The 13,753-nt window shown below is 44.5% G+C and overlaps 1 protein-coding gene across 1 annotated transcript in view; it reads left to right on the plus strand.

Annotated features, from left to right (window-relative positions):
- Window positions 1–13,753, plus strand: part of lars2 (leucyl-tRNA synthetase 2, mitochondrial) — a 44,571-nt gene that overhangs the window by 18,421 nt on the left and 12,397 nt on the right. The window contains exons 8-13 of the mRNA XM_014201261.2: window positions 1,326–1,433; window positions 2,392–2,551; window positions 5,588–5,692; window positions 6,537–6,652; window positions 6,877–7,160; window positions 11,451–11,549. Coding sequence (XP_014056736.1) covers window positions 1,326–1,433; window positions 2,392–2,551; window positions 5,588–5,692; window positions 6,537–6,652; window positions 6,877–7,160; window positions 11,451–11,549 — 872 coding nt within the window. The remainder of the gene's footprint in view (window positions 1–1,325; window positions 1,434–2,391; window positions 2,552–5,587; window positions 5,693–6,536; window positions 6,653–6,876; window positions 7,161–11,450; window positions 11,550–13,753) is intronic.

Raw genomic sequence — 13,753 nt, forward strand, 5'->3', positions numbered from 1 at the left:
ACATACATTCATCATTTTACACAGGCATACGAACATGCACACTCTAGTAAGCTTTGCTAGATTGCTACATAGGCAGCCTCAGATATAGTCACGTGCATGTGTCATCAAATATTTCATGTATCCAAAAGATGCAGGGAAACACACACTCACACCCACCCACACGGACATTGACACGGACACACAAAAAACCTTCGCCACCCTCGTTTTATTGATATAGAATGTTATAGCTTTGCTGGGTTGCCATGGAAACCCTTGTAATTGGCCCAGCCGTAGGCCTACGTCTCTGGTTAAACCCTCAGGTTTATGTGGCTCCAATGATGCCACTTCTTTTCCGGAGACAAAAACACAGTTTAGTTGAGTTTTTTTTTTTCTCTTCTTCTCATGGTTTGAGCAGAGTACCACCTCACCTCCGTTCCCCTCAGCGGGTGTTTGTTCTTGGTGACATCGCTGTGACACCTCGAGGCGGGGTGTCTCAGGCACCACAGCCTGCTGGCAGCCAGGCTGTACGCTCACACTGGCGTTGTTGCTAGGCTGCTTGACTGACACACAGACACCAGCATTTATGGCAGGACACCAATCTCTTTCTCACTCTCTCAGATTCCGTCTTTCATTCTCTCTCTCTCTCTCTCTCTCTCTGATTGTGTGTCTCTCTCTCTCCATCCATGCTTGAGAAACAGTGAAATAACATTGATACACACTGCAATTACAATCATCCTTATCGCCATTGTTAGTGTTGGTTGTATTGCTGTTATTAGTGTTATTAGTGTGTTGGGTAGAGATCTCAGAGGGTGGTTTGGGAATGGGTTGTGATAGTGGGGGAGAGGTATATCAAATTGGTGCTGTTGCCTTTTTGTATTCTCCATTCAGGCAGAAGCGGAACCCAGCTGGGACTTTCTGGCCTGCCCCTTGTTGTTATGCATAGCTTCCTTTTAAAAATCTCTGTGTGTGTGTGTGTGTGTCTCTCTCTCTCTCTCTTTCTCTCTCTCTCGTTATGAAACTGTTGTTGAGTCATGAGCGATTTGCTTTGCGATAAACGCAAAAGTAGGGCGTGTGGAGGTCAGGATTTCTAAAATCCCTCTTTGACTACATAATGTGAGACGAGGTAGACTGTGGTATTGTGCCAGTAGATTGGCTGAGCTTTGGAAGAGCCTCTCAGGGTAAAGAGGAGAAGTAAATGATGTGCTGATCTGGGACTTAAACCCAGTGAGTGTTCCTCAAACCTATACAGTATCTTCATCTGACATTACAATATGATTTAACATCTTTATGATTTATTTAGCATCAATATGATTTAACATTTTTTATGGTGTATTTCTCTCTCCCAGCCCCTCCTGGACGCCCTGGCGGAGCTGCCAGAGTGGTACGGGGTCAAGGCCATGCAGGCCAACTGGATTGGAGACTGCACCGGCTGCTACTTCGACTTCCACCTCAAGGTTAGACTCACATCTCTCATCTGTTCCTTCTTGTCAGTCCATCCTGGTTTAGTTTAGACTACTTAGTCTTCCAGGTATAAACATTTGAAGGTATTCTAGGATTAGCTCTGAGATTCTCACCTACCACATCATTCTCATTCAGCTAGCAGCACCAGTCGTCCCTCTGCAAGCAGAAATTTAATCAAACATAGTGACTGTGTGGCTGTGTTTATTTCCATTGAACTATCCAAATGCACTTTTAGAATGTTGAATAGAGTATTGACATTCCAAAATGGTTTTGCTAAAAGCCTATTGTGAGCTCCAGTCACCCCAGTCATTGAACTCCTTGCAACAGACGGAGGAAATGTATTAGGTTGACGCCTTCCTTCCTTATTAAAATCGTAATCAAATTTCTGGTAAAGGGGGGGTTGTGACTTTCTCTCGGTGTGTGTGTGTGTGTGTGTGTGTGTGTGTGTGTGTGTGTGTGTGTGTGTGTGTGTGTGTGTGTGTGTGTGTGTGTGTGTGTGTGTGTGTGTGTGTGTGTGTGTGTGTGTGTGTGTGTGTGTGTGTGTGTGTGTGTGTGTGTGTGTGTGTGTGAGGGGGGTTCTCATAAATCAGTCAGAACCAGGCAGAGTGGGGTAATTAAAAGTCCCGTTACATCTTTAACATTGTCAAGGGTGTTCTGTTCTAAATGACTCCCAGAGTAGCTGTATTATGATTCTGTATTTTTGGTGCCAATTTAATGGGTTTCTGTCAGGCGATAGCATGTTAACTGATTAACGTTGAAACATGATCAATTGCTAAATATTGCATACAAACCTCACTACGGTGTTTTCTTTTTTTCTTACCAACTAGTGTTGTTTCTTTTTTTAACTATCCTCCTTTGCCCCGCTCAACAACAAATGTAACCAAGTTACTGTCCTGTCATGTATTTATCCATAAACTGTGTGTGTGTCTCTCTATCCTTTCCTCCATGCAGGTGAATGGGGAGGAGACGGGGGAGACTCTAGCAGGCTACACCTCCAGCCCAGAGGCTGTGTTTGGGGCTGCCTACCTGTCCATCCTCCCCTCCCACAGACTGCTGCATGGTACCAGCCCAGTCCGCTCAGCCCTGGAGAGAGTCCTGCAGACAGGCAGAGGTAGGAAGGAACCACTGTCCAGACCTGGTAGTCTGTGGTCATATTTTAAGTGCCGCTTTTATCCAAAGTGGCTTACAGTAAATATTTAGTGTATGTGGCCCATTGTAACTCTGTCGGAGCAATGGCACGTTTTACTGAACAAAAATATAAATGCAACATGCAACAATTTCAAAGATTTTACTAAGTTACAGTTCATATAAGGAAATCGGTCAATTGAAATACATTTATTAGGCCCTAATTTATGGATTTCACATGACTGGGAATACAGATATGCATCTCTTGGTCACAGATACCTTAAAAGAAATGGGCCTCACAATGGGCCTCTGGATCACTTCATGGTATTTCTGGGCATTCAAATTGCCATCGATTAAATGCACTTATGTTAGTTGTCTATAGCTTATTCCTGCCCATAACATAACCCCACCGTCAACATGGGACACTCTGGGACACTCTGTTCACAACCGCTCACCCACAGGACGCCATACACGTGGCCTGCATTTGTGAGCCCGGTTCTCTAAAACATTTTAGGTGGCTTATGGTAGAGAAATGAACAATAAGTTCTCTGGCAACAGCTCTGGTGGACATCCCTGCAGTCAGCATGCCAATTCCACGACCCCTCAAAATTTGAAACGTGGCATTGTGTTGTGTGACAAAACTGCACATTTTAGAGTGGCCTTTTATTGTTCCCAGCACAAGGTGCACCTGTGTAATGACAATAAAATGTAATCAGCTTCTTGATATGCCACACCTGTCAGGTGGATGGATTATCTTGACAAAGGAGAAATGCTCACTAACAGGGATGTAAACAAATTTGTGCACACAATTTGAGATAAATAAAGCTTTTTGTGTGAATGGAAAATGTCTGTGTTATTTATTTCAGCTCATGAAACATGGAACCAACACTTCACATGTTGCGTTTATATTTTTGTTCAGTGTAGTATAAAGAAGTACTGGCTGTTAGTAGTCCATGTTGGATGTTGATGTTGAGTTTAGTGCTTGCTCACGCTAAGCTGAAACACAGTGCAACACGGGTATATCAATGTTTATTTTATGTCCAGATAGAGGTGTGTGTGTGTGTGTGTGTGTGTGTGTGTGTGTGTGTGTGTGTGTGTGTGTGTGGAGAGAGAGACAGTTGTGCATGGGTATACCCTCCAAGATATGTTGAAGTCGGAAGTTTACATACAGTTAGGTTGGAGTCATTAAAACTTGTTTTTCAACCACTTCACAAATTTCTTCTTAACAAACTATAGTTTTGGCAAGTCTGTTAGGACATCTACTTTGTGCATCACACAAGTCATTTTTCCAGCAATTGTTTACAGACAGATTATTTCACTTATAAATCACTGTATCACAATTCCAGTGGGTCAGAAGTTTACATACACTAAGTTGACTGTGCCTTTAAACAACTTGGAAAATTCCAGAAAATGATGTCATGGCTTTAGAAGTTTCTGATAGGCTAATTGACATAATTTGAGTCAATTGGAGGTGTACCTGTGGATGTATTTCAAGGCCTACCTCCAAACTCAGTGCCTCTTTGCTTGACATCATGGGAAAATCAAAAGAAATCAGCCAAGAGCTCAAATTGTAGACGTCCACAAGTCTGGTTCATCCATGGGAGCAATTTCCAAACGCCTGAAGCTACCACGTTCATCTGTATAAACAATAGTATGCAAGTATAAACACCATGGGACCACGCAGCCGTCATACCGCTCAGGAAGGAGACACGTTCTGTCTCCTAGAGATGAACGTACTTTGGTGCGAAAAGTGCAAATCAATCCCAGAACAACAGCAAAGGACCTTGTGAAGATGCTGGAGGAAACGTGTACAAAAGTATCTATATCCACAGTAAAACGAGTCCTATATCGACATAACCTGAAAGGCCGCTCAGCAAGGAAAAAGCCACTGCTCCAAAACCGCCATAAAAAAGCCAGACTACGGTTTGCAACTGCACATGGGGACAAAGATCGTACTTTTTGGAGAAATGTCCTCTGGTCTGATGAAACAAAAATATAACTGTTTGATCATAATGACCGTCGTTATGTTTAGAGGAAAAAGGAGGAAGCTTGCAAGCCGAAGAACACCATCCCAACCGTGAAGCAAGGGAGTGGCAGCATCATGTTGTGTGGGTGCTTTGCTGCAGGAGGGACTGGTGCACTTCACAATATAGATGGCAGGAAAATGATGTGGATACATTGAAGCAACATCTCAAGACATCAGTCAGGAAGTTATAGCTTGGTCGTAAATGGGTCTTCCAAATGGACAATGACTCCAAGCATACTTCCAAAGTTGTTGCAAAATGGCTTAAGGACAACAAAGTCAAGGTTTTGGAGTGACCATCGCAAAGCTCTGACCTCAATCGTATAGAAAATTTGTGGGCTGAGCTGAAAAATCGTGTTAGAGCAAGGAGGCCTACAAACCTGACTCAGTTATACCAGCTCTGTCAGGAGGAATGGGCCAAAATTCACCCAGCTTATTGTGGGAAGCTTGTGGAAGGCTGCCCGAAACGTTTGACCCAATTTAAACAATTTAAAGGCAATGCTACCAAATACTAATTAAGTGTATGTAAACTTCTGACCCACTGAGAATGTGATGAAAGAAATTAAAGCTGAAATAAATCATTCTCTCTACTATTATTCTGACATTTCACATTCTTAAAATAAAGTGGTGATCCTAACTGACCTAAGACAGGTCATTTTTACTTGGATTAAATGTCAGGAATTGTGAAAAACTGAGTTTAATTTATTTGGCTAAGGTGTATGTAAACTTCCGACTTCAACTGTATGTGTTGCTCTCCTGCTCTTCTCCTCTTGCCTCTGTGTGTTTTAATTGGGATTCCCCTGAATCGCTCTCTTTGTCTATCAGTCTCGCTCTCTTTTTCTCACTCCCCCACCTCTCTCACTCTCGTTCACTATCTATTTGCTCTCTCTCCCTCTGTCACGCTGTCTCTCTCTCTCTATCGTTTCTCTCTCTGATTGTTGATAATGAGGCCCCAGGGGAGAAGCTCTCCCTCGCTGACTCCTAACCTTTGACCCCCAGACTGCCTGACAGAGGTCACCGCCCACAACCTATTTACCGGTCAGGAAATTCCCCTGGTGATCTCCAGCAAGCAGGAGTTTGAAGGTCATTTAGACACTGTCATAGGTACGTGGATGTGTGTGTGGGTTTGAACGTTCACATGGCTTGCACATACACTCATGTACTCACTGTGTATTATTGACCTCTGAGCTTTTGTTCTTGGTCTTTTATTTGTCTCTCTTTTTCAATCAAATTTCAATCAATCAATTGTATTTATAAATCCCTTTTTACATCAGCCGATGTCACAAAGTGCTATTCAGACACCCAGCCTAAAACCCCAAACGGCAAGCAATGCAGGTGTAGAAGCACGGTGGCTAGGGAAATTTAAGAATCACATTTAGCCTTTCCCTGTGTCCTGTACATGTTTGTAGATGCCACTGTGCCGGTGTGTCCTTGAGCCTGCAGTGTGTCTCTGTCGTACACTGGGCTTTTGGCTGCTGTTGGAATGATGTAACTTTAACTCTCTAGAAGGAGTTCCCTGCTTGGTGCTTTGGGTGTTTGTCTCACTCCACGAGTCCACAAAGAGGCAATACCCATGAGGAACTAGCCATATCCCAGCAACCCACGGCCCCCTCTTTTTTGTAGGCCCTTGGAGCAATTTCAACTCAGTCGGGGTCTCAAATTACTGTTGAGAGTTAGAATAATAGAATACACAAGGTGCAATTTCGAAATTTGGTTGTGCATCAGCAGTCACTCAATTAGCCCATGTCGGCAAAAGAAATGCTATCTAAAGTTATAGGAAGCAAGGTTGAATTAACGACCGCGGTGGGGCTCATTGTTTATCAGTTATCATATTAAAAGCTGCAAACATTTGCCTCCACTCTATTGCAAAATGTGTAGAATTGCAGGAAATTAGTGTTATAAAATGACATGGTGGTGTGCAAATGTATCATGTGTGTGTCCATGGCAGGTATCCCTGACAGCCGTGTGGAGGATGCTTCTGTGGCCAGGGCTCTGGGTCTGAGCTGGAGCCCAGTCCTGAAGGGCCAGGAGGATGGAGGACACACACTGCTCAACTCTGCTGAGGTCTGTCTGGACACACAGCAACACACACTGTCACTCTACACAACGTTACCAGTAAAACAGCATTTCAGTCATTCTACATATTGTTTTATGGCTATTAATGGAAGAACCTTATTTATGGTTGAATGAAGTATCGGCAAATAGTTGAGTTTTGTTGAATTCATGTGTGTTTGAGCTTCTAAACTGTCATCCTGTTCTCTCTCCGTCCATCCCCCTCTTCTGTGTAGTTCACAGGCCTCAGCAGGGAGGAGGCTTTTGACTCCATCACCCAGAAGGCCAGAGAGAGAAAAGTGGGCGGCCACCTGACCAGCACCAAGCTCAGGGATTGGCTGATTTCCCGGCAGCGGTACTGGGGTACGCCCATCCCCATGGTGCATTGTGGGTCTTGTGGTCCGGTGGCAGTCCCTGAGGAGCAACTTCCAATCACCCTCCCCAAACTACCGTCCCTCACGGGGAAGGGAGCATCCCCTCTGGAGCACGCTGATGACTGGATCAGCTGTACCTGTCCCAGGTGAGAACACACTGACACTGAGTGAGGTGTGAGAACACTTCAGTTGCATACCAAATGGCACTCTATTCCCTATGTAGGGCACTGCACTTGACCAGGACCCATCAGCCTGGGTCAGAATCTAATGCCATCCGGTCAGATGTCCAGTTTGGAAATGAGTGCTGGTACTGTCAGTTGGATTGGAAGTTCATAGCTAGTTCACAAACATAAGTGATGGAGTTCACTTTATTCCACTTATATTAAAATCAAATCATTTTTTCATGGTCGTATATCTTTCTCAATGGTTAGTCAGCGACTCTCTCTCTCTCTCGTTCTTAGGTTCAGGCAATTATTTCCGATGCTTTCAGTTTTCTACTCAATCAGTTCCCCCTTTCTACCTGTACTAAAAGGTAGAACAGGATAAAGTGATTCAACCTCTCTGTATTGAGGATATGTTTTTAACACACAGGGACCAGGGTTATGTAATCAGTGACAGATGTCACAGTGGTTATATAAACCAGCTGAGGCCTACATGCCAGGCATGTCTATGCCCCCACCACCACACACACACACACACACACACACACACACACACACACACACACACACACACACACACACACACACACACACACACACACACATGGCACCAGGGTTATGTAATGAGTGACAGATGTCACAGTGGTTATATAAACCAGCTGAGGCCTACATGCCAGGCACGTCTATACACACACACACACACACACACACACACACACACACACACACACACACACACACACACACACACATGGCACCAGGGTTATGTAATGAGTGACAGATGTCACAGTGGTTATATAAACCAGCTGAGGCCTACATGCCAGGCATGTCTATGCCCCCACCACACACACACACACACACACACACACACACATGGCACCAGGGTTATGTAATGAGTGACAGATGTCACAGTGGTTATATAAACCAGCTGAGGCCTACATGCCAGGCACGTCTATACACACACACACACACACACACACACACACACACACACACACACACACATGGCACCAGGGTTATGTAATGAGTGACAGATGTCACAGTGGTTATATAAACCAGCTGAGGCCTACATGCCAGGCATGTCTATGCCCCCACCACACACACAGACACAGAGACAGGCAGACGGTGACTGTCAATGAAATGTGTGAAAATGCTCCCTGCTGCTCGTTAAACGGCGGTTGCATCCCAGATGGCACCCTGTTTCCTATATAGTGCATCAATTTTGACCAAGGCCCACCGGGCAAACCCAGCTTCTCATGACGAAGACCCTCACCAACATAGGATTTCTTCATGGGGAGATTGCTCCTTGAAAAACATTATAGTTCCATGATTGGACGTGGAATTGAGGTACAGTAACTAGGAAATGCTGTTTCAACAGCTCAGCCAGACAGTCATACAGAGAGAGAGAGATGGGGTCGTCTGGTCTGACGGCTATATCCAGAGACGGTCTCCTCCTCCTCCTCTTCCTTGTCTCTCCATCTCTTGTTGACAGCGTCAGAGGAAATTCACTCGCTTAACTCAACGATCATGTCCAATTAACTGTCGGGTGGAGTGTACAGAAAGTGTTTGATGAGAGATGGTGGGGGAGATGGAGTTTTATCTGTCTGTCTCGTCCTTGAGAAGTCATTTCCTCCACCGCTGATATTGTCTCTGCTCCCTGTCTGCCTACTGCTGTGAATTGGCCCCTCAGTTGAACCCTGTGTGTAATTAGTCCAGCTAGCTTGCTACACCAGGATAGTGTTTTTGATTCCCATTTTGGCTTGCCTGGTGACATCAGCAGGCGGTATAAGTTAATAGACCAATAACAAAGAGCGTTCCAAACCTCTCTGTCAATAACAGCTAGTGATCATGTTACATATCCCTCCCATTAGGCTCCTCCAATTAGGTTCCTCACATATGTCATATATATGTCCTAGATAAATTCTTGCTTGAGAAAAAAAGCAATTTTTTTCTTTCTTATTTTTGACCATTTTAATGCAAAACTATTACAGTAAGGAACTAAATTGTTCTTGCTTCTGATGCCACGTCTGTTTGAGGGGATATTTCCCCAATCTGGCACTCACACACCCGCAATGCAATTTCAGTTTCATTTTGCTATCTGGTTGGAATTGTAGCTCTGCTACTCTGTCATTCCTGATATCAGCCTATATACAACAGGACAGGACAGGACAGAACCATAGCACGTGTCCAGGCAATCACAGCCCCCCCAGGAGTCTGAAACTGTCTGTACCCTGAATGGTCGATCTGGAAAAGAGAGTGAAAACCACAGGAGAGTGGTGTGCAGCCACATGCAATTCTTGGAATACTATAATGCCTCTTCTGTGTGGGTTTTTCATTTATTTAGCTATTTTGTCATGAAAGGCTCTTTGGTATGATGGTACGTTTTGATCTCATGAAATGGCACCTGGGTATTACCCTGCTACACCTTAGCCTTGTTGCTAAGCAACCTCTCTGCCTTATTAGTGTGTGTGTGTGTGTGTGTGTGTGTGTGTGTGTGTGTGTGTGTGTGTGTGTGTGTGTGTGTGTGTGTGTGTGAGATTGTTTGTGAAGAGGGGTAATCTCACCTTCAGAGTAAAAGTGTGAGGGTGTGTTGATATGCTTGTGTGTGACGACTTGTGCCTGTTTGCGCCATTAAAAACATTGTACTACAGGGGACCAGGTACGGTGCTGTAGTGTTCTTCTCTATGGTCTTCCTGGCATGCTGATTCTGACTGGGTGCTGTAGTGTTCTTCTCTAGTGTTGCTGATGGTCTTCCTGGCATGCTGATTCTGACTGGGTGCTGTAGTGTTCTTCTCTAGTGTTGCTGATGGTCTTCCTGGCATGCTGATTCTGACTGGGTGCTGTAGTGTTCTTCTCTAGTGTTGCTGATGGTCTTCCTGGCATGGTGATTCTGACTGGGTGGTTCTATTCTATGGAGACTCATTAAACAGTGAGACACATTCTCAGTTCCAGTGTGCATGTTGAAAGTAGGTACAAAAAAGAGTAGATTTTTTTGTCACTCGCCTTTGCCAGTGTCGTGTGTTGCTCTCTGTGAGGCTGACAGATGAGCAGTGTGTACAGATAGCTCTGTTTGGATTGGATGAAAACGGCCTGGGATGGCACTTCCAACAGACACACACACACACACCAAGCTGGCGCACACACCCACCCACCCACCCACCAAGCTGGCGTGGTGCTGGCCGGTTCTGTGTCCCTCTGGCAGTGCTATTTAGTCAGGGCACAGGAGCAGAGATCTGATGGCTGTGTAGTGTAGTGGTTCCAGCCTGACTGGGGCATCTCCTATGGGACATGACCTCCACAGACAGATGGTTCCAGCCTGACTGGGGCATCTCCTACGGGACATGACCTCCACAGACAGATGGTTCCAGCCTGACTGGGGCATCTCCTACAGGACATGACCTCCACAGACAGATGGTTCCAGCCTGACTGGGGCATCTCCTACGGGACATGACCTCCACAGACAGATGGTTCCAGCCTGACTGGGGCATCTCCTACGGGACATGACCTCCACAGACAGATGGTTCCAGCCTGACTGGGGCATCTCCTACGGGACATGACCTCCACAGACAGATGGTTCCAGCCTGACTGGGGCATCTCCTACGGGACATGACCTCCACAGACAGATGGTTCCAGCCTGACTGGGGCATCTCCTACGGGACATGACCTCCACAGACAGATGGTTCCAGCCTGACTGGGGCATCTCCTACGGGACATGACCTCCACAGACAGATGGTTCCAGCCTGACTGGGGCATCTCCTACGGGACATGACCTCCACAGACAGATGGTTCCAGCCTGACTGGGGCATCTCCTACGGGACATGACCTCCACAGACAGATGGTTCCAGTCACATTAGATACACACTACACAGGCCAGTCCTCTGGACACTTTATGCCTACAAACTAAACTAACTAAACTAAACTAACAAAAGTAATTTCACAGTAGGACAATGGGGTAGATGTATCATTTCAAAAATGACTGCACTCTTACCTCTCATGTGTCACTACGAATAAGAAACGGTGATTCAAACCAGCTAGCTACTGTAGCTACATGACAAAATACCCACTAAGACTTGAGCCGTGTCATATTCAATCATTATACTGTGTTTGACATTTGAAATCATATCTCCCTCCAGCGCTATCTCCCTCCAGCGCTATCTCCTTCCTGCAGAAATTAGGTTGGAGCGCTAACTTACATTTGATGCAGTGTTTAAATGCACTTTAAATAAAGTTTGTTCTGATTCTATTTGACCTCTCTCTCCTGTTGTGTCTTGACAGGTGTAAAGGGCCGGCCAGAAGGGAGACCGACACCATGGACACGTTTGTGGACTCATCCTGGTACTATTTCAGATACACTGACCCCCACAACCAAGACAGGTGAGATACACTGACCCCCGCAACCAAGACAGGTGAGATACACTGACCCCCCACAACCAAGACAGGTGAGATACACTGACCCCCCGCAACCAAGACAGGTGAGATACACTGACCCCCACAACCAAGACAAGTGACCTGGGATTTTCTCTTCCTCTGTCTGTAGTATCACTCTCTGTTTGTCTTATCTATCTTCCTATCCCCCCCAAATATAATCTCTACTTTTAAATCAGTCAGTACCAGGTCCTACAACATGAAAGAGGGATAGAGAGCGGGAGAGGGAGTGTTGTAGGACCTGGTACTGACTGATTTAAAAGGAAAGATTAGAGATGATATTTTTTGGGACTGTTCCAAAATGAAACCGCAGTAGAGACAAAAGTCACCTTAGGTAATCTACTCTCCAGTCTACAACTGTTTTGTAGACAACGAGAATCTAGACAAATATTACAAATGTAATATGCATTGTCCATTTAATCACTGACAAATGTTTTTTCCACTCACACATCAGCACACCCTTTTACACTTCCTCTCAAACAGTCAATTTCATACACACGCAAACACGCACGCATACCGTTAAATTGTATTCCCTGCTGATGGAGATGATAAACTCCTGGCAGTTAGCTGCTGGGGCGGTGGCGATACCCAGAGCTTTAACAAAAGAGATTAATTTCCCAAAGGCAGGACTTGTCTTTCCTTCACTGACCTTGCTGGGTAAATCCATTTCAATTCAATCACTTTTTGACAGCACCCCTTTTGATTCGAACAAAACCTTACATACATATTTGCCCATTTGTAGAAGTGCTCAGAAAGTGACGTTTTGGACCTGAATGCCCAAACAGTTGAAATAAAGGTGCTCAAAGTTGACTCATTGTTGTATACGGCACAATACCAGGAGACATCCAAGTCTTCATCACTGGAAAAGAACAGTTGAGATTGATATAATTTAAAAGCTTACAAACAGGGTTGTCAAACTATTTTATCATTTATGGAATTCTTATTCTTTTTTATTTATTATTATCATTTTTTTGATATTCACATATTTTGTATCTTAGACCCTGTTTGACATCATCTGAGGTTTTTGTGTTGTGCCCGCCATCGGTTGAGACACAACATGCTCTTGAATACAGGATGGGTGTCATGTTTTGGCTGATAAATGTACTAAAATGGGCAGTCATCTTTGTGGTAGTAATTCATGTTAAAATGTCAATTCAATTTCAATGGTGTACCAGCTAAATTGCAGTGGTCTGAAGAAATTGGTCCATTCTATGAATTCTATTTCTATGATTGAAATGAAATCCACCATTTATTAGTATTATTATAGTAGTATTCAAGAGTATGTAGTGGTCAACTGATGGCTGACACAGCACAAAAACCTCAGATGATGTGAAATATGCTCTGAGCTACAACGTACAGTGCCTTCGGAAAGTATACAGACCCTTTGACTTTTTCCACATTTTGTTACGTTACAGCCTTATTCTAAAATGTATGAAATAAATTTTAAAAAATCATCATCAATCTACAAACAATACCACATAATGACAAAGCAAAAACAGGTGTTTAGAAATGTTTGCAAATGTATAAAAAAATCAAAAACAGATGCCTTATTTACATAAGAATTCAGTCCCTTCGCTATGAGATTTGAAATTGAGCTCAGGTACATCCTGTTTCCATTGATCATCCTTGAGATGTTTCTGCATCTTGATTGGAATCCACCTGTCGTAAATTCAATTGATTGGACATGATTTGGAAAGGCACACACCTGTCTATAAAAGGTCCCACAGTTGACAGTGAATTGTCCGTAGAGCTTCGAGACAGGATTGTGTGGAGGCACAAATCTGGGAAGGGTACCAAAACATTTTTGCAGCATTGAAGGTCCGCAAGAACACAGTGGCCTCCATCATTCTTAAATGGAAGAAGTTTGGAACCACCAAGACTCATCCTAGAGCTGGTCGCCCGGCCAAACTGAGCAATCGGGGGAGAAGGGTCTTGGTCAGGGAGGTGTCCAAGGACCTGCTGGTCACTCTGACAGAGCTCTAGAGTTCCTCTGTGGAGATTGGAGAACCTTCCAGAAGGACAACCATTTCTGCAGCACCACCAATCAGGCCTTTATGGTAGAGTGGCCAGACGGAAGCCAGTCCTCAGTAAAAGGCACATGAAAGCACATGACTCTTAGACCATGAATACAATATTCTCTGGTCTGATGAAAC

The sequence above is a fragment of the Salmo salar genome, chromosome 05, assembly GCF_965601325.2.
Source record: "Salmo salar chromosome 05, fSalSal1, whole genome shotgun sequence".
Taxonomy (NCBI): domain Eukaryota; kingdom Metazoa; phylum Chordata; class Actinopteri; order Salmoniformes; family Salmonidae; genus Salmo; species Salmo salar.